This window comes from Carassius carassius, chromosome 44 (assembly GCF_963082965.1).
Source record: "Carassius carassius chromosome 44, fCarCar2.1, whole genome shotgun sequence".
NCBI lineage: Eukaryota > Metazoa > Chordata > Actinopteri > Cypriniformes > Cyprinidae > Carassius > Carassius carassius.
The window spans coordinates 5,892,096-5,913,683 of record NC_081798.1 but is presented as its reverse complement, the minus strand read 5'-3'; the positions used below and the strand labels follow the sequence as shown (position 1 = coordinate 5,913,683).

General features: G+C 39.4%; 1 protein-coding gene across 2 annotated transcripts in view; it reads right to left on the bottom strand.

The window, feature by feature from the left end:
* Positions 1–382: 382 nt before the first annotated feature.
* LOC132126696 (chemokine-like protein TAFA-1) overlaps positions 383–21,588 on the bottom strand; it is a 160,182-nt gene continuing 138,976 nt past the window's right edge. Inside the window, exons 5-7 of one of the 2 annotated variants that reach the window (XR_009427435.1) lie at positions 11,401–11,525; positions 9,890–9,976; positions 383–1,297 (exon numbers count right to left, since the gene is read on the bottom strand). Coding sequence is in view for 1 of the 2 variants with exons in the window: in XM_059538144.1 (XP_059394127.1) it covers positions 1,280–1,297; positions 11,401–11,525 (143 nt within the window). In the remaining variant the exon portion in view is untranslated. The remainder of the gene's footprint in view (positions 1,298–9,889; positions 9,977–11,400; positions 11,526–21,588) is intronic. The other variant, XM_059538144.1, reaches the window with a different exon arrangement.

The following is a 21,588-nucleotide window of genomic DNA, read 5'->3' as shown; positions in this document are numbered from 1 at the left end:
GGAGGACACAGTGGATACACTACTTTAATGGGACCGTAAAGCACCAAGTGTGGTCGACCACTCCACACATATGCTCTTCTCCATTATTTGCTCATTACTTGTTGAATTACTGTTGTTATGATCTGTAGAAAATGTACATAAAGTAATTTTCCATCTGATTTCCGCCAGTGGTAGTAGCACTACAGTTTTGTGAATAAGCTGCAATCTATTATAAGTCTAATTTGTCTGGAAACTTGTTTGTTTGGGATGAAAATTAATGACTTACAGCTCAAGGCTATTTTAGTGCTAAAGATGTTTGCGTTGAAATATTGTTGCAACTGTTTAGTGAATTTTCCTCAGTGTTTTTTTTTTTCACAAATTTTCAAAAAATGCTAGATTTCCATTACATCAAGAGAATATGTATTTTCACAGAGCCTTAAATTAGGGATTAATCCAGTAGTTCAAGGAAACAAAATCATGAATACAGTCTTAATTCAAAACCACTGAACAGGTTTAGGGCATGATAGATCGCCATATGATGTATTTTAATATGTATCTATATGTATATATACAGAAATATATACAGTTACTTTCAATACAAAGCTCCGACAAAATACACTGAGCATGCCGACAAATAAAAAGATATCTGGTCCAAGTAGGTGTAGAAGGTGAGGTGACCTTTGACTTGGGGGACCTCCCAATTGGACAGCATGTGGACACTAGCGGTGAGCGGAAAAACTCAGAAGTGGAGGGAAATAGCAGGGCTTCATGAGCTCCTAGTCTTTGACCAAAGCCAGAGTGGACACAGAACAACAAACTGGTAGCGGGATGAAAAAAAATTAATCTCCTATTGATTTCCACCTCATTTTCACAGACCAGTGCTTATCCGTCATGATCCTTCATACAGTCATTCACAGCTTATATCAGGATTGTCCAGTTTACCTAGGGACATAAAGTCTTCAAATATATCAAATATAATTTGAAATCCAGTAAACGGCTCCCCTAAGCTGTACAGTTTAGAAGCAGAGGAAGGTGGTGAGGAGAAACGCAGAAAATCGGGAGAATTGGACAAGGTTGAGTCTGCAGTGTTGGGCTTATTGATCAAAAACATGATTAGCCTGCTTTATTTCTATTTGTCATATTACTTGGCACCGAATGAGCAAATCTTGTCTTTATCCCCAAGAATGTCCTTTTTTATTGTTCATTCACAGGTAATCCAGTCAAACACCTCTAGGAATGAATGGTTTCGTCCATTCTGACAGTAAGAATCCACATTCACTGCCTGTGAAGGAGCTCTTTGTTAGGTCCGGGGATGAATCTAAAAACAGACAAAAAGGGAGAGAAAACACACACGCATGCTTAGAACAAAGGTGAAATGCTTGTGAAGAACGAATCCCAGATTTTCAAACCAGCTAAGAAAGCTCCTTTGAACTGTGAAACTATTGTTTGTGTGTAGATGACTGTAATTTGTCTACTGTAACATGTCTATACTGTTAATGGACCGATTGGCACAGAACGCGTAATGTTTTCAGTTGCCCATCTGATATCTCACATCTCTGTATGTTCCTTGTTTACACTGCACAGTGAAAAGAGCTCAGTAGCATTGCCAAGAGGGAAATAAGATTCTTTTCTTCCTCTCTGATTCTCCATCCCTCGATTTCTCTCTCTTTGTGACTTCAGGGGACCCCTATTTAGTCTGTCTGGTGAGGTAGTCTTGCTCTCAATGCTACATTGTGCTTCACTCAGACCGTTATTAATGATTTGTCTTCTCCCTCCTCAGACTGGAGGAAATGCACGATAACAGCCACAGTCACTAACGATTAGCCAATCTAATGTCAGCGCAAATCGTCTTTTGATGGGCTTCCAAAAACCTTGTTGCTGAATGAATGTCGCAGTCCTCACACAATCAATGTTTAATATCAATCTCAAACACGCCACTAACATTATGACACCACTGCTGAGTGTCTTTCTGTCTGTCTATCTATCTATCTATCTGAGAGATAAATGAGAAGTTAGGTAGAGAATGACAGACAGACAAATAGACGAATGGATAGATAGATAGATAGACTGACAGATGGACAGACAGATTGACCGACAGATAGATAAGATTACAGATAGATAGATATACAACAGACAGACAGACAGTTAGATAGATAGATAGATAGATAGATAGATCATTCATTCATTAATCAATAAATCCATTCCACTCAGAGCTAGGTGGTGTTTTTATCATAAAGTCATGATGTCAGTGGTGCAATGAAGCTAATTAAATGCTCAAGCCTGTGGCTTCGCCCTCAGCACATAAAGCATATGCTGACATTTCTCCGTCTATATGTGAAGGCAGGCAGCCAGGTGTGAGCTACAGATTGAGAGAGAGACATAGACAGAGGCCGAGAGAGTAACTGGGGACAGAAATTAGAAGCACCCCTTGGGGCACCCTATAACCCAACAGACAGACAGCTATCATGCGGCAGAGTTACGCTCCGTGTGCTCCCATCATCCTGCGCAAGGCACGGCAGAGGAGGAGCTGTCCATCATAACAGATCCCTTCTGGAAAGGGACCAGTTCACGCCAATCAAAAGAGGTTAGCCAGCCAATGACAACCAAACACAGCACCCTGGCTAACATCAGTAATATCTTGCAGTCCTGTGGCACTGCACCAATGCTAACATGAGACAGGGAATACAGCTGCTTCTTTGACAAAGGATGCAAAAATCTCTTTGTGTAAAATAAGCCGATTTGCTGGACTTAAATGCTTGTTTTAAATACAGTACATGCAAACGTTAGCTGACAGCTCTTTGTCGTAAGCTGAATGTTCCTTGTCTTTCGTCTCCAAATAAAAGCTTTTGCATGCTGTGCAACTTCCAACCGCCACATACAATGCAAGACACCTTATTGTGACCCTGATGCAATTTGTCTTTGGCTGTCTGCTAGCATGCATAGCTCTGTGTCTCCCAGTGTGGTTAGTTATATTGGAATCTATGCAAATGATGCCATATTTCCTCCATCTCTGCTCAGTTGTCCTCTACTGTCTGCTACAGTTTCCATTGATTGGCTAGATCCAGGGTAAAAGTACATCCCAAAGACATTTGTTGTACTACAGTATTTGCATTTTAATTCTTAAATGATATATCAGTTTTGTTGTGCATGCTCCATGAGCTAAAAATGTAATATGGTTTAGGTTATGCAGCTCTTGAATGTGACTTTAAAATGAGGATAGCATACAGCAAGACTCCAGACAGCATGAATGTGTTAGAATTAATTTAATGTGACATTGACAGCTGAAATAGATACAGATACAGTCAAAGCTCTGGGTTCAACAGGACTCTTGGGACTGACTTAATCATCATGTGATGTAATCTTAAACCATCACTTGGCAGATTACTTTTGCTCTGAAAATCCACACAGATGGGATTCTTTAAGTCTAGTAAAAAGCCTCCTGTTAAGAATGTGTGTTTCAAAGACAAATGAGGAAACAGAGAGGAAACAGCAAGCCATTACAATTTCTCAGAACTAAAAATACTGTTTCCATGTAGAAGTATTTGTGGAACATGCAGAAAAAAAAAAGAAAAAAAAAAACCTGGTTCAGTGGACAAATTGGTTGGAATTGACTATTCACACACACACATATATTTACAATATTAACATATTGACAACATATAAAATGTTTAGATTTAACATAAAACAACCTTAGAGACATATAAAATGTTTCTGAACATAATGAAACATTGAATTAAGGGAACAAATAGGTGGACTATTGTATATAATTGAAGACATTTATGAAATATGTAGATATATGAAATATAATGCTGTCCCATTTACTGTATTTAAAGCATTTATCTCAACCTGGTTTGCGATTTTGGCTGCCATATTCAACTCACTTAAAGTTTTTTAAAAACTTAAAAAAACAAAGTATTTCACCAAAGAATGCCAAATACACTATATAATAATAATAATAATAATAATAATAATGTTATCCATTCTATTCATACATTACGTTTCAAGTCACTATAAAACATGATATATTTCTGTGACTTTGTATCATTGAAACTTCTAAGCAATACAATGTTTGGTCTTCAATGTCTTCTATCCAAGTTCTTCATGAAAAAGGACTTTAAAATATCTTACTTTCTAAATCCTATATCTGTCACAGTGTCTGGGTTGTGTTCCCTGGGGTTCCACTAGGTGTCCTCAGTTCCCTTGTTTATGTTTATGTTTATGTTTATGTTTATGTTTGGTTTTGTTTGGTTTTGTTTGGTCTCGACCTCTGCCTGGACTGTTTACCCTTTTGGATTGCCCTTAATAAAAGATAGAATTGGTTCTATCTCCGTGCCTCATTGGATCCCTGCCGTGACAGAACGACTCCGTCCTTCTAGGAACCAGCGGTATGTCGTCTTTCCGTTCCCCAGCCAAGATGGCGGAGCGGCGAGCCAAGTATCTTCGGTTGATCGCCCTCCGCCAAGAGGGAAATGAAGTGGGTGCCCTGGCTCAGGTGTTCTGGTCCCTGGCCGAGGGCATGGGCTACAATGATGCGGCCCTCAAGGACTATTTCAATGGCGGGCTGGATGATCCAGTGTCTCAGGAGGAGATGGCGCAGTTAGAGACACTGGAATTCTGGGAATTCGTGCGCTACCTGCAGCATCGGCTTCGGTGGGATGCCCCAGCCACTTCTGTCTCTTCCGGCGGGGTGGTCGTCAGCCCAGCACCACTGCCCAGGATGGCAACCAGCCAAGTGCCACAACCCAAGATGACCGCCAGTCCAGCACCACTGCCCAGGATGGCTACCAGCCAAGCGCCACAGCACAAGATGGCCGCTAACCCAGCGCCAATGCCCAAATTGGCCACCGTTCCAGCGCCACAACCCAAGATGGCCGCCAGTCCAGCACCACTGCCCAGGATGGCTACCAGCCAAGTGCCACCATCCAAGATGGCCGCCAGTCCAGCATCACTGCCCAGGATGGCTACCAGCCAAGCGCCACAGCACAAGATGGCCGCTAACCCAGCGCCAATGCCCAAATTTGCCACCGTTCCAGCGCCACAGCCCAAGATGGCCGCCAACCCAGCGCCAATGCCCAAATTGGCCACCAGTCCAGCACCACAGTACAAGATGGCCGCCAGCCCAGCGCCAATGCCCACTTTGGCCAACGGTTCAGTGCCACAGCCCAAGATGGCTGTCAGCCTAGCGCCACAGCACAAGATGGCCGCTAGCCCAGCGCCAATGCCCAAATTGGCCACCGGTCCCGCGCCACAGTACAAGATGGCCGCCAGTCCAGCACCACAACCCCAGATGGCCGCCAGCCCAGCACCACAGTACAAGATGGCCGCCTGTCCAGAGTCATGGCCCAAGATGGCTGCTTTCCCAGCGCCGCTGCACAGGATGAGAGTCTCAGCTGACCCTCCAGAGTCGAGTCAGGTGCCCGTGGACCCTCCGGAGTCGAGTCAGGTGCCCGTGGACCCTCCGGAGTCGAGTCAGGTGCCCGTGGACCCTCCGGAGTCGAGTCAGGTGCCAGTGGACCCTCCGGAGTCGAGTCAGGTGCCAGTGGACCCTCCGGAGTCGAGTCAGGTGCCAGTGGACCCTCCGGAGTCGAGTCAGGTGCCAGTGGACCCTCCGGAGTCGAGTCAGGTGCCAGTCACCGCTGATCCTCCAGAGTCAGGGCTAGTCACCGCTGATCCTCCAGAGTCAGGGCTAGTCACCGCTGATCCTCCAGAGTCAGGGCTAGTCACCGCTGATCCTCCAGAGTCGAGTCAGGTGCCAGGGAACTCTCCAGAGTTAGGGCTTATCACCGGTGACCTTCCAGAGTCAGGGCTAGTCACCGATGACCTTCCAGAGCCAGGGCTAGCCACCGATGACCTTCCAGAGTCAGGGCTAGTCACCGATGACCTTCCAGAGTCAGGGCTAGTCACCGATGACCCTCCAGAGTCGAGTCGGGTTCCAGATGACCCTCCAGAGTCAAGGCTAGTCACTGTTAACCCTCCAGAGTCAGGGCTAGTCACCGCTGATGCTCCAGAGTCAGGGCTAGTCACCGTTGACCTTTCAGAGTCGAGTCAAGTCACCTTTGACCTTTCAGAGCTGAGTCAAGTCACCGGTGATCTTCAAGGACTGAGTCAAGTCACCGGTGATCTTCAAGGACTGAGTCAAGTCACCTCTGATCTTCATGAACAAAGGCAAGTCACCTCTGATCTTCATGAACAAAGGCAAGTCACCATTGATCTTCATGAGCAAATGCAAGTCACCAATGATCTTCATGAGCAGTGTCAGGCCAGCACCGATCTTCTGGAGTCCAGTAGAGACACCATGGAATTACCAGAGTCTCGTCCTCCCGTTGATCCGGCCGCACGGAAGTGGTGGGCTTCTGATCCGCCCTGGGGGCTTTGTGCATCGACCACAGGGATGTGGTGGTCTTCTGCTCCGCCCTGGAGGGCTTCCGCTTTGACCACAGGGGGGTGGTGGTCTTCTGCTCCGTCCTGGGGGCCTTCCGCCCTGACCACATGGTGGTGGTGGTCTTCTGCTCCGCCCTGGGGAACTCTGGCCTCGACCACAAGGTTGTGGTGGTCTTCTGCTCCGCCCTGGGGAGCTTCCGCTCTGACCACACAGACATGGTGGTCTTCTGCTCCGCCCTGGGGGGCTTCCGCTCTGACCACACGGACATGGTGGTCTTCCGCTCCGCCCTGGGGGGCGCTTGCCCTGACTACACGGTTGTGGTGGTCTTCCGCTCCGCCCTGGAGGGCTCTGGCCTTGACCACAAGGGTGTGGTGGTCTTCTGCTCCGCCCTGGGGGGCTTCATGTTGTTTTTTCCTTTGGTTTTTGTGTTAATGTCTGTCCCTGTTCCTTTCTGTTAGTCTGGCCCTCCGTCCCTCCCCCTGAACCTCCTCCTGTCCTCCTCCCTCCTGGTCTTTCTGTGTTGTGTTTACATTCTGGTGCCTGTTCCCCATGTTTTTCTTTTCTGGCCCTCCGTCCCTCCCCCTGAGCCTCCACCTGTCCACCTCCCTCCTGGTCTCTGTTTTGTGTCTGTCTTGGAGCGTCTGGGAGCCGCTCTGTAGAAGGGGGTACTGTCACAGTGTCTGGGTTGTGTTCCCTGGGGTTCCACTAGGTGTCCTCAGTTCCCACGGTGTTTATCATATTATCACTTCCTGTCTCCTTATTTGGTCACCTTCCTCCTTGTTTAGTTAATTGATTGTTCCCCACCTGTCTCCTGTTTCCCCATTATCCTTTTGTGTATATAACCCGGTCTGTCTTAGTATGTGTCACGGAGTCGTTGTTTAATTCATGTCCGTCATCTTGTCGTGCTCTTGCCTTGTGTCCTTGTTTGTTTATGTTTATGTTTATGTTTGGTTTGGTTTTGTTTGGTATCGACCTCTGCCTGGACTGTTTACCCTTTTGGATTGCCCTTAATAAAAGACTTACTCGCAATTGGTTCTATCTCCGTGCCTCATTGGATCCCTGCCGTGACAATATCAAAGTTAATGAATGATACAAGGATAGACATGAAACGGTTCATTAATTCTTTCAAATAAGTAATAGATAACTACATACACTATTCTGGTCACACTTTAGATTAGGGTCCAGTTCTCACTATTACCTAACTATACTTTTGCCTCAATATACTCCTAATTACTGCTTATTAATACTTAATAAAGTAGTTGTTGACAATTAAGTTTAAGAATTGGGTAGGATTAGGGATTTAGAATAAGGTCTTGCAGAATAAGACATTGATAGCTTTTTAAGTAACAATAAACAGCCAATACCCCAGTGATATTCATGCTAATAACCAAGTAGTTAATAGTGAGAATTGGACACTAAAGTTTTACCAATATTCTTCTTAACTGACCGAAGTATTTAAAGTGAGATGGGTACATAAAAAGCATGTATTTTAAGGTTAGACTTTAAATTTTGATGTTAAACCCACTATTGTATTGTATTGTAAATGTTCTACAGTCAATACACAGTGTTAAGTTCAATTACATAAGTAACCGTAATTACAGAAAAAATAAGAGAAAAATAATTAAAGTACAGTAACTAATTACTTAGTAACTAGTTACATCCAACACTGATAAGTCAGTGCTGATAGCTTTGTGTGCAGCATGCCAAAAAAATAAATAAATAAATAAAATAAAAATTGTAAAAAAAAAAAATATTATATATATATATATATATATATATATATATATATATATATATATATCAGTATAATATTATGGTAAAAATGTAATAAAAATGATTGTCATTGTACATTTATCTGCTTATTCTTATTTAATTTTTAAACTGTTTCTTTTTTTGGGGGGGGGGGGGTTATGGGCTCAAAATGTCTATAGTTGTAAAATTTAACTATACAGATGTGTATAATATAAATATATAAACAATCATTTTTTGTTTCTAAATCTCTCCATAACTGAATACATTTTAGATGCTGTCAATATATCCATATTGTAGACTTCATCATCTATCCAAATGTATGTATGGATTCCTATAAATACTAATGAGATTGGGATGCTTTGTTCTGGCCTCTGACAGTGGATTAAAGGGACATCCTGAGGTGATTTATCCAGCCTGGAGAAAATGGCTCTCAGTTGTACAATAGCTACAGGTTGAGTCCAACTCCTCTTAAATGAGGCAGATGAAGATACATGAACTGGGGGAGGATGTAAACCTTGTCTTTGTGTTTATGCATTGATTTTGGTTGCATTTTAAGGAAAGAAATGATACAGCCATTAGGAACAGGTATGAGTAGGTATATGCACGGCGAGGGTAAAGGGAATCTCTCAGCCTCTTTCACTGTGTGCCTTCCTCAAAAGAGGCCTGCCTTGTCTGGAGCTACAGTCAAGGAGGGGTCCCTCTCTGTAAGACATAAAGAAAAAAAGAGAAAAAAGGGTGTCAGGCACACGTGATTGGCTTTTTTCTTACTCACATGCCAATTTGTAAAAACGAGAATGCACGCCACACCAGCGTTTGTGAGTAAACAAGCTTGTGTGTGTAAGCGTGAGTAGTTTTCAGAGCAAAAAATAAAAAAATAAAATAACGCTAGTGACGGTTTTAGCATTTAGCTTTCTTTTTGTTTGTTCTGATCATAGACAAACATCGTTAGATTGCCTTGAAAGGACCAGGAGGGAGTGCTGGGTCGAGATGGGGGACGAAGGAGACCGAGCTAGCAAGATGGTCAACGGTGTTTATAGAAAGCCAGCGCTGGATTCAAACAGATAACCAACTCTCCAGTGAAGCAGATCATACACTCCAGGCTAGGAGGTTACAGGAAGTGCACACCTAGACACACACGCACAAATACACCCTGTACACCTCAAAGAAAATGGAATAACGCTGGGGAACCCACAAACAAACATGGTATTCAAATCCTCACCATGTCTTGGAGGTCACAAAACGGCAGACAATAGAATCAAACGACGAGGGAAAATACTGATTTCAACATTATGCACTTATTACTGACTACATGGTCATGCTTGAGCCCTTTTCGCCGTGTGTGTGTGTGTGTTTGCACGCTCATTAATTTGAGCCTGTCCCTAGGTGCGTGTAACAGCGTGTTTGCATGCATGCAATTATGCTGCATTAGTACAATGGCACAGTATATTTTGGAGTGCACATGACAGAGACGGTTTGCTTGTGCATCTGTTACTTCATCGGTTTCTATTCGGTAATTACTGTGCCGACTGCCGCGTTCACATTTTTCATTATGTTGGTGTGTGCACACACTTATAAATTACGCTGACTGGAGAATAGACACTGGAGGAGGAATATATTTGTGGCTTTTTAATCATCTGCAGCATATAAACACTCACAAACACAAACACTGACTCAGCAATAATTATGTTTGGGACTGTAATGATCTTAATGAGCAGTGAATAAAATGTGCAAGCCTAATCATATGGCTCAAGATGTTTAAAAAATGGAAATGCCAACCTTGATGAGGAGAAGGATGCCACTGAGCTTCTGGCAAGCCAGCTTCGGTGGCCCTCAGAACTAAAAAGTTGAATATGGCTGGGTGTTCTGGGAAGAAAGATATGAGGGAGGGGAAAAAAGGAAGTTTAATATCAAGAGCGGAGTTTTCTTTCCCATGTACCTGTGCTCTACATTTGAAAAGATGAATAAATTTGGTTGTTTCTTTACAGTTCTTTATTCATTCTCAATTAGAGATAAACAAAGAATTCACCTTAAAATGCCAATTCTGTTATCATTTACTCACTTTCATGTCATCCCAAACCAAAAATGCTATGCAACTATTGCCAAACAATGAGCTGTCAAGCTCCAAATAAGAACCAAAAAGCTGTAGTCGACATGATTTGTATGCTATATACCATATAATACTTTAGCTTTTTTGAGGTAAAGACTGAACGTTTAGAAAGAATTAACTTAGATTAGTCATCTTTACCAAAGCTTTCATCATCCCAAATCCAAATTCCAAAAAGGTGCATTAGATGCTTCGCCGTTGATTCTTTTGTGTGTAGCAATCAAACATGGCATATCATTTCTGAATTTGTACGAAAATGAATGCAAACTTGGTCTAGACGTTAGCTTTAGGGCAGGATTATCAGTGAATATTGAGTTTTGAATTATGAATAATCAGTAAATAAGATCTGATTACCATTTCCTCTAGCAGATAATAACACTTGTGTGATGTTTTTCTTTTGACTTTTTTGGAGCTTGAAAGTTTCTAGGCTTGCCATTGTTGTGAGGGAAGACCATTGAAACAACACGAGTGTGAGTAAATAACAATTTTCATTTTCGTGTAAACTTTCCTTGCTTGACACAAGTGGGCATATTATTTTATTCATTCTGTTTAAAGATACTTTAACACTAATAATTCAAGAGATGCTTTCTCTGGTTCATTAGGTTTGTGTGCATGATCTTACCTGGGAAATCTGGAAAATCATCCAGCCACCATCGGATAAGCAGGGCTTGGGATAGTTTAAACACGAGCAGATGCCAAGGAGGGAGCAAACCCCCTGTAACACTATCTGCTTGTGTCCATTGTCACATGACTCTCACAGATCCGCTGTCTGTCACCTCTCTACTGAATCAGCGTATGGGAATACTGATCTGCTCATCAAGTTTTAATATTGTGTCATGCGTACTTCCTGTCAGAGTTGATGTTTAGTTTATTTTTGTCTGACTTGTGTCTTGATGTCCTGAACTTATTTAGTTTCCTATTTCTTAAGTTGAACTCAGCACAGCATCTTTATAATGCTGCATTAGGACTAAATGAAGAAGACGTGTTATCTGAACACGCGCTACTGCCACATGGTATCATGAGGAATTAACAGGTTAGTGAGGTGCAGAGTTACATGTGTCCCTTGGTCTTATAAGACAATCTTTAACTGAATCATTTTTTTCAGAAAAAAAATACAAGAAAAGTTGTATGTGTGTGTTTGTTATCTGTGTGAAGTGATGTTCAGCATGTTCCGAGCCCTCACCCTTGTGGTCTTGATCTTGTTCCCAGAGGAACACATCCAGCCGGAGTTGTCTGGTAGTGTCTTACACTCCTCTCCCTCCAGACACGGCTCCATCTCACACCACCACTTCCCAATCACGATGGAGGCTGCAGACACACACGCACACACAAAAAAAATTTCAACAAGTTTCAAACGTGGACAAATTAAATGTAGTGTACAGCTTGGTTTACACTACTCCCATAGAATTTCTTTTAATTTTTATTGAACAGTAATAGAGGTGCATGAAAAATATCGGCCGATAATTAATGCACTGATTTGCGCAGCTTGTCAGTTAACAACGGCTCTGTGTAGTTATAGCTGCTCTATGTGAAATCACACACCTGATGAAATTTATCGCTGATTAGAGAACAGGCTTTACAGACGAAATGCGCAATAAATATTGGCCGATATTTATCATGCAGCCCTAAACAGTAATGTGCAATGTACTTTTTTAAAGTGATTTGTTTTGTTTAAAAATCTTCTAAATGTACCAAGAGGGAAGGGCAGTGTTCTATCCAACACTCAGTATTTACTCCTAGTATTTATTAATTATGAATGTTTTGCATAATATCTAAATTTGCATAATACATATATTAATTTCTTGTTCAAAACAATCACTTCAGCAAAGTCTTTACTATTTTAGTTTAGTCTTAGTTTATTTTGACTGAATACTTTTTGTTTAATAAATATACTGTCATTAAAATGTTAATTTAAAAAAATACAAAAAACGAAATATTTAAAAGACAAATATTTGGAAAAGAGATCCCAAAATAATTTATGACTTCACAGTACCGTAATACAAATATTTATGTATGTGTGTGTGTATATATATATATGTATGTATATATGTATATATATGTATATGTGTATATATGTATATGTGTATATGTGTATATATGTATATGTGTGTATATATATATATATATATATATATATATATACATATATGTATATGTATATATGTATATATGTATATGTATATATGTATATATATATATATATATATATATATATATATATATATATATATATATATATATATATATTCAAAATCATTAGAAATGTAAAACTTTACATTTTGAATACAAATTAACAAAATCCACTTTAAGGTTCAGTATGAGGAAAGTGTTGTGATAAGTTTTTGTGCCATCAGATGATCTAGAGGAGAATAAAATCAAATCTGTCTTTCAACCTGGTGCACCTTTAGTGTTGCACCCTATATCTGGTTTATTAAATAAATCTTTAACAATATGACAATTCTTGGCTTTTTGGACTTTAAACAGTTAACCAGGACTATTCTAACCATCCTAATCATGGGTTATCTCGTCTCATGCTATTAATAAATGAATTCTAGACATTCAGGTTTCAAGATTTCATACAGCACTTCTGTAAACCCTGGGATACAATTCTTATTTGCATATTTATGAGGTCAATCACATTGACTGAACTAGCAACAAGTATGTGACCGGTTTTAATTTGATTGTCCGTCTGTGGAAATGTCACCATGTAAATCCACTATGCCATGTTTTGCTTTACCTGATGAAGCATGTGAAAGTTTCTGTGACTGAACAGAGCCTGAATATTTAATAAGGCAAGCAGTCTTTAGTTTACAATTGGTAAAGTGATAACTCAGGTTAAAGTCCAAAGTGACAAGCCTCATATTTTACTTTGATATTACACTGAATTTAAAAGGCATTCAGTATATTTTGACATAAAGATTCACTGAATACAATTTGCTGAATAGTTTCTCTCAGGCTAAAAGCAAAGCATGAAAAAAAATCCCCACTTGTAATCAGCATGGGTTTTGAGTATGTATTTGTGTGTGTATGTGTCAGGGAGAATTCACTGCTACACACAACCGAGGGAGGAGGAAGAGAGGAAGACACGTGGTGATGACAGAAATTGAGGCTGCCTCGAGTCAATGTGTTTTCCCTCGACGAAACGAGCTCTCGAAATGTTTTCCGTAGTTTTAGTGTAGCTTCTATTTCAAACCGATACACTAACAGCATACTGGGAAATCATTTCAATGGACATTTTATTTTATTAAAACACAGTTTTAAGACATGAAAGGTGTTTTTTTTAAATCAAAATTTGAAAAACAATTTTTGCTGCTCTGGTCATACAAACACTGCTCCGGGTGTGTGTTCATGGTGTGTGTTCACTGCTGTGTGTGTGCACTTTGGATGGGTTAAATGCAGAGCTCGGATATTGAGTATGAGTCACCATACTTGGCTGTATGTCACATCACTTCAAATATGTAGTTTAAACGTTTAATTCCTTCAGACATCAACAATTCTCTAGCTGCTAGTGTGCTCTTGTAGCTACTGATTTAAAAAATAAATAAATACAATTTAAGTCAATCCATGTCAAATCATAGTGTATATTTCAGCTCACATTGTTCATGTTACCTACTTCATTTTTATTTTATGATCATAAGGTAAAATTTAGAACAAACCTGAAATGTTCCTTTCCTTACATGTATAAAAAAAGAGAAAAAAAAACCTTTTCAAATTGAAATTTGTCATGCTGTTCTAAACTTGTATGACTTACTTCCTTCTACACACAAAATAACACATTTTGAAAAACGGTAGTTACTATTTACTTCTATTGTACCGACACACATCCCAAAATATCTTTCTTATAATTTAACAGAATAAAGTAAGTCACACAGGTTTGGAACAAAATGATGTGTAAATGATGACAGATGCATCATTCCAACAGACCTATTTTTTTATTACTGTTCTTGTTCTGCTGCAGTGAAGAGGATTTTCTGAGGTAAATTGTTTGAGATTTGAAGGTTAAAAGTCCAACTTAGATTTCATTATTCTGTACACTATCTTTGCTGTCTGTCACCAAGGTTAAAAGGTAAAAATTAATCAATATAAAGTCTTAGCTCAATAATCGCCCACTACTGAGCTAAATCCCAACAGAACCTGATTCCTTTCTCCTCACAAACAGACTCTAAGCTCTCTGCTTTACATCCTTCAGATTTTAACAGCTGGGTTTCAGTCTTTTTGAAACCCTTATTCTACTTTTCTCACTTTTCTGTGAAAGCCTGAATCACAGCTTGCACTTTCGGTATAGGTGTGCAAGTGAGAAAGCCGGGTTACATCCAAGATCCAGTAATTTGTTAAAATATAAATATAATCTCCATTATATGTTGTTTGTGGAGAAAAAAAGCAAGCCTTGAATGTCAGCACCGTGGTGCACCAGTGAACCCATTATTATTTTTTCTCTTTACTATAATAAACATGAATAAAAATCAGAGTTACATCTTACATTATTACTGAACTGTTATATTTTGTCTCAATTATGTTTGAATACATCAGTACAGCTAACATGTTAATGTGTTTCTGGGTCAAAACTACTGAAAATGACAGAGCAGTTCACATAATTATTTATCTAAAGATAAACAGAAAGAGATTGCGATTTGACCATGCCACCTTCTGTAGATTCAACAGATATGCAAACTCTGACTGTGCTATCTGTCCCATAATTCTTTACTCTCATGTGTGGTGCACACACTAGCCCAGGGTTCATTAAACACTAAACTCCCTCCGGTCTGAACGGAATGGAGAGTGATGACCACAGACTCTTCCTACTCCTTTACCTGCCGCTTTTCTGTACAGCTCAGTTTTACTGTGTACCAACTTAATCACAAAGCAATTAGCGGTCAGCGGGGGTGTATACATGTTATTCCTAGGTTAAAGATAGGATTTTGTTGTTGTTCAGGACGAATACCTGCAGTTAGTCATCCACGGAAGAGATGAGATATTAGTTTTGTTATCATAGTCCGTCTTGTACATCATGTTTCAACACCCGAGTGGTCAAACTTAGCGAAACTGTGTAAAATAGATCTGAAGTGCAGAATGACACACTTTACACGAAATGCTGCAATCTTTTTTTTTGAGAGCAGATATTGCACAGGTGTTTTACCACAGGGTGCTTGTTCTCATATTTGATGTTCCTGAGCTCATACATCGAGAGGAACCAACAAGCCTCTTTTTTAATACCAGGCAGTCAAAGATTGATATTCAGACACTTTAAATGCTGAAGCCATTTGAAAAAAAGTGAAGCAAAAGGCAAAAAGCAAAAAAGAGACAAAGAAATCAATTCCACAGAAGAGAGCAATGATGGAATCACTGAAGCCCAGATTCAAACTCTGGCCTGTGAAATGTGAGACTTTTTTTTGTACAAAAAAACAAAAAAAGAATTCTATTCAGGGCACTCAGGCTCTGTCTGAGCAGAATTTTTAGGACAACACCTGTATAACATGGCTACTTGGAAGATATATACATTTGAAGATACAACAGTAAGTTCTGGTCCTTGGATTTGATTGGCTGAGCATGTTCCAAAAGAGCTGATATACAGTAACACTGCAGACTCTTTCTGCAGTTTATATCCATTAGCCAGTAGGAGGCAACAAATGACTTTACAAGTGAGTCACTGAATCATCCATTCAGCCGATTCTTTGAATCATGCACCGATTCATAAAAAAAAAAAAAAAAAAGATTTATTTAACTGACAAAACAAGTCCTCTGCCTGTCCCAATAAAAGCGAATGTATGCAGCAAGAAAAAGGTATTCTACTCATTTGGTAGTAAAGCATAAGTGATATTTGTAGAAATCGCAGGAATCGTCCTAACCTTGGGCCACTTATCATGTGTATGATATTATGAATGAGTCACTGAATCATTCACTCATCAGATTCACTGATTCATCCAGGAACCAAGTATATTCAGTTGTTGCTTGGGCAGTTACTTTTTCTGTCTTTGTAACTATTTTTGCGGGTAGAGCAAAAATATCTAAAATTAACTAGACACATCTGTCTAAAATATAATTTACTCAGTATTAATGAAACTTTTTTTCAGTGAAACCGTTTCATTCTGCTTTGTTTTTCCACCCAAATGAAGGCTAATTATACAATTCTACATGATTTTATTTATACACCTACCTTTTCTAATCTATACTTATACTAAGTTTCCATGATAAAACAAGTTTACACAAAACATGAGCAACATAACAGGTTTTCTTCTATTCTGTAATACTCTAGAAGACACTTCCAGCACTTACTGCCAGTCCTTAAATGTGTGGATACAGCAGAGCCAAAGTGAGACAAATGGTCTGATGTCTACCGCACCAGCGTTTGACCCGTCTGACAGATGGCCTGCACTCTCCCTTTCCATCCCAAACTTGGCAAGAGAGCTCACGAGAGAGGACACCAGGGTCAGTGCTTTCGCTCTCAGACTTTTATCTGTCTGGATTCATGCCAGACCCCGTTCAGGTGACCTTCTCAGTCTGAAGACAGCCCTTTCTCAACCGGGCCTTGATCCTTATATGGTTCACTCCGGCATCTCGCCCTCTTCTGGGTCAACTGGCCATCGGAAAGTCACAACTCCAGCAACTTTTTTTGCCATCGTAGCCTCAGCAGGATGATGTTTGCTCCCAAGAGAGGGCAAGAAAAAGTGGATTATTGGAGCAGAGCAGGACCCATGGGGCCCAGGTCTCACTTTCCTGGTCATCTGTCTTCTCAGAGTCGCTTCTGAGCAGAAGTGTAGGTAGAGGTAGGCTGATTTAAATGTCATGTTTTCTGGTTTGTGTTGTAATGGCTTGTGGTTGCGTTTGCTGAAGGTCCTTGATCATCATACTGTAAGTACTGGATGATTGGGAGCAGGTGTGGACCTTGTGACGTGCTTGTAGATCTGTGACCTCGAGCAGCACGCAGGTTGGCAGCACTGTCAGGTAACAGATAATGTCGTTAGTTGCTCGAGATTAAATAAATCAAGCTGTCAAAGGGTCTTTCATTAACATCAAACTATGTTGTCTATCATTGATATCAAGTGACACTTTTTTTCCCCAATTTTTTTTATATTCTTAAATGTTACATAATTTTCATGTTAAATACATTTATAACGTTTGTAAATATTAATAAAGCTTATTTAAAAAAACAAAAACAAATAAATAATACATTCACATTCATGTTACTGTTTGTGTATTAAATTTAATAGTATTGTTGCATGGTTTCACTAAAGATGTGAAAAAAATTGGCAAAAAGTTTTCTCACATGGTATTCCAGGAAGTTTTAATAAATATATAATATTAATAATTTAGCAAAATAAATTCTATATTAGTTCATATTAGTTTGTATACTGACATATATTTTACACAATAAATGTATATAGTTTGTGAGTATTAATAAAGCTTATTTAAACATAACACAGAGATAAAGATAACACACTCATTATACCATTTACTAAAGTCTTCTGTATAAACTACATTACTTAAATGTGCAAATATTTTGCATTAATTTAAACATTGTAATTGCTTTAAAAATTAATTATAAATGATAAAATTGTATTAGTTTTAATATTTTATTGTATTATTTTAAATTGAATTAATTTTAAGTGTAAAATATACCCAACTGTAAAGTATTACACCCAAATAATAATGGCAATTACAGCACCTAAAAGAGTCTCATTTTGACACACCCATGTAGCTTTGAATTTTTATATGAAAACACCAGGGACTCCAGGATGGATTCAGCACCACACCGTTTTCTCGACGTCACTCAATCGATCACTTCCAGAGGAGATTAAGAGCACTAAGCAATTACACTTTGAGGTCTCATGCTTTTCTTGCAGGTGTTAATTCACAGCGCCGGGGTCCGGATCGATACATCAGTGCAGATAATGGCCAGCCCCTCTGGTCCCGCCTCCTGCTGTCCTCAACGTCATCAAAGTGAAGAATGAACTCACTCTTTAAATCCACTTCAGCCACTCTTTCTTTCTTTGCCTGCCCAGAGAAACGGTCTGTTAATGACCTGATTGATTAAATAAGGCCTTTGCTGGGCTCTTAGTGAGGATAGAATGTTTTCTTTTTTGAGTAGGTGCAGGAAACGGTCGCAATAAAGCTGGATAAGGTGAGAGGGCGAGCCGAACAGCTCTAATGAACCTGGGGTGTAATTAACGGGGAGCCCAGACCAGGTCTCCTTCTGAGGGTCAGAGAAGGCCGACCTTGGAAGGGATGGAGTGCCATTAGTTGCCATTAGTGTTTTACATAGAGGAAAAAGTGTGGCTTGATTAGACATTCAAAGAGCAGCGTAAGGCCTCTCAATCATGACCCTGTCAAAGCTCTCCACTCTTAATGAAGAGACCTCAGAGTCCTCAGCCTTTCTTCAAAGTGAGCTTCTCCATACAGTATGTGTGTGTTCTTCTTCAAAACTTTCAATAAATGCGCAAAATAATGCCTCATTGTATATAGGCTCAGAAGATTCTCAATACATGAATTAGACTTTTTTTGATACTTTCTTTCCTGTATTTTTCTGCTTCATACTGGCATAGGTTTTGTTTGTTAAGTTTGAACAGGCCATATTGAAGGCTCATCCCTCAATAGCCAGAAGGTTTTAGTTACAGCCATGATTTGTTAATTGCTAGTCAGCTGCAAGTGGTATTAGGGAAAAGACATTCTCATTTAAGAGGGTCCAAAAATCACATTGTGAGATATGAAGAAACAATCTCAACTGAGGTTGCAATTACAAGATGGAAAAATTGGAGTTATGAGACAAAGTTGCAAGAGTAAAGAAATTGCAACGTTAATAGTAATAGTAATAGCCATTAAATAGCAAATATTAAATGGTTGCATTCATAAGAAAATCTTAAATTTTACAAAATAATTTTTTTTAAATACAGTAAAGTGGCAATTGTAGTTGCATATTTGACATAAATTCCAAAATGTAAAATATAAAGCTGCAATTGTGAAATTTAATATCACAATCATGAAAAATGATGTTGCAGTTACAGGGTAAAAAGTTGCAATTATGAAAAAAAAAAAAAAAAAAACATCACAACTGTGAGAAATAGTTGCGTTTATGAGACAAATTCATTCAAATTCATCAGATAAAAGCCTGCCGCTGAGAAAAAACAAATCACAACTGTTTGATATACAGTAAAGTTACAACTGTGATACATGAAGTGGCTATTGTAATTGTCCAAGACCTATTCATTTGTAAAATATAAACTCACAATTTTGAAGACATTGTAGAAGGCTAAAATTCTACAATTGGGATTTATGGTCACAATTAAGTGGAATAAAGTCACTAGGACTAGTATCCTATCCTTTAAAAAAATAAAAATAAATTCTCAGAGTCAGAAAAGTGTTTGTATTAGGGACATAAAGACAGAGCGAGAGCGAGAGAGAGAGAGAGAGAGAGAGAGAGAGAGAGAGAGAGAGAGAGAGAGAGAGAGAGAGAGAGAGAGAGATCTAGAAAGAGCAAGCAAGTGGAAAAATGAAAGGCTTTGTTTATTGGTGCAGAGTTGCTCTAATCGTGACCCGTCCTCTCTGCGGGCACCTGACTCACAGGTAGAGCTGTTTCAGAGTTCTTCTGCCCAGGTGCTCAGAGAACTGTGTGCTCATGGATTCTGACAGCTCTGTGCTTTCAGGGTGCCACTGATGTTCATTATTTCAGACTTTCAATCGGACGCCTAGCAGTCACAATACTGCCTCTGTCTCATATGAGCACTAAGCACTGTATTAAAACATCATTATTAAGGTGAGAAGCGAATGACACCATAAATATGCAATTAATCTTCAGAACTGGGGCAAAGTTTAATTGCGATTAAAACAAACAAGACAGAAAAGGCAAATGTGGAAACATTATGAGAGTGGTTCTAATTATGAAGTTACACATAATGGTAATTAAAAAGCTTGCATCCCGCAATGCCCTTGCTGGTTTTCATTGTGGCACACATCACTGCTTCTGATTGGGCTCATGTAAGAAGTCTTGCAATCTTATTACACATGTCTGGAGGAACATTCATACATACATAATCTCATGCATAGTTTTTTCTTTTTCTTTTAGTGGGTGTTGATCAGCTATGTTTATGAAGTCATTTTGCTCACTTAAAGTGTATCTGGTTCGTGTGTGTTCTGCAGGGCTTTTATCAAATGCACCATGACAACCTGTCATGCTCTGCATTAAAGGCCCCCAGCCAAACAGAAGGGCTCATTCTACATCAGTGATGTTTACGGAAAGAGTGTGTGTGTGAATGTCTGTACAACACAGAGAGACGAGGAAAGAGGATGGAAAACAGCTTGAAAACAGAACGAATGTAAAAGTGGAAACGGCAGTGGACTTTCAGACAATATTAGCATTAGTGAAAGATGAAACATTTCTGAGATTGTGTTTTTTTTTGTGCTTATGACCTTGTAAAAATGGGTCTAAAGATGGGTTATTTAATCCCTGTGTGTGTGTGAACAGCCCCATATGTGTGTATGTGGTGAATAAACCCAGCATTTGACATGTTAAAAGGAATGTTCTTTACTAAAAGTCTTGTTGGGCCTGACATAACTGGGACGTATTCTCCTTGTCAAAGCTAATAATCAATTCCCATGCTGGGATAATCTGACAGCGTACTCCCACTAACTGTGCCACTGTCTCTATGCACACAGCTTCATATATCCCAAAACAATCATTCTCCAATCTAACACAAAATTAGCTAATATGTGCCTTCACTGCCTGTTCGAATTAAATATATTAAGCTTAGATATTATCAACTATTTCAGCACAGAGAACTCAATATTTTAGGTTTGTTTACCCTTCAGGTGGAAAAAGTTAGTAATTTTTTTAATAAAAGAAGCACTGTTCCTGTGAGAATTTTGAACTAAGTGGATTTTCAATGCAATGTCCAAAAAACAAATCAACAAAAAGAGCTTTGATAATAAAGTTGCATTATTATACTGTATAAATAATATGGAATTATTTTCCCCTTACTCTAAAACATGTATTAGCTAGACTAGGGCCCAATAACATGGACATGATTATGGTAGCTGAAGTCAGATTTTATTTCTGATTTGACATGTAAACAGAAAAAGTCCTGTTGAAATAAAAACTGTTTAACCATTCCAAAATGGTTTGCTGGACTCCCACCCTAGACAAGCTTGTGTTTAGCCTGGGGAAAGAACCATCTTAGGTCTGTTTAAGGAGTTTAAGTTACAGAGATTTAATGAAAAAGCAGCTCATGAAACTAAATTAGCAAATTTTTGTCTCTCTCCATATGTTTTGATTGCTTACCCTTCAGATGGAAAAAGGAGGTAATTTCCTAATATATATATTTATTTTAATTTATATTAATTTTTTTCAAGGACATGGGAAGCTTCTTTCCATGAGAACGGC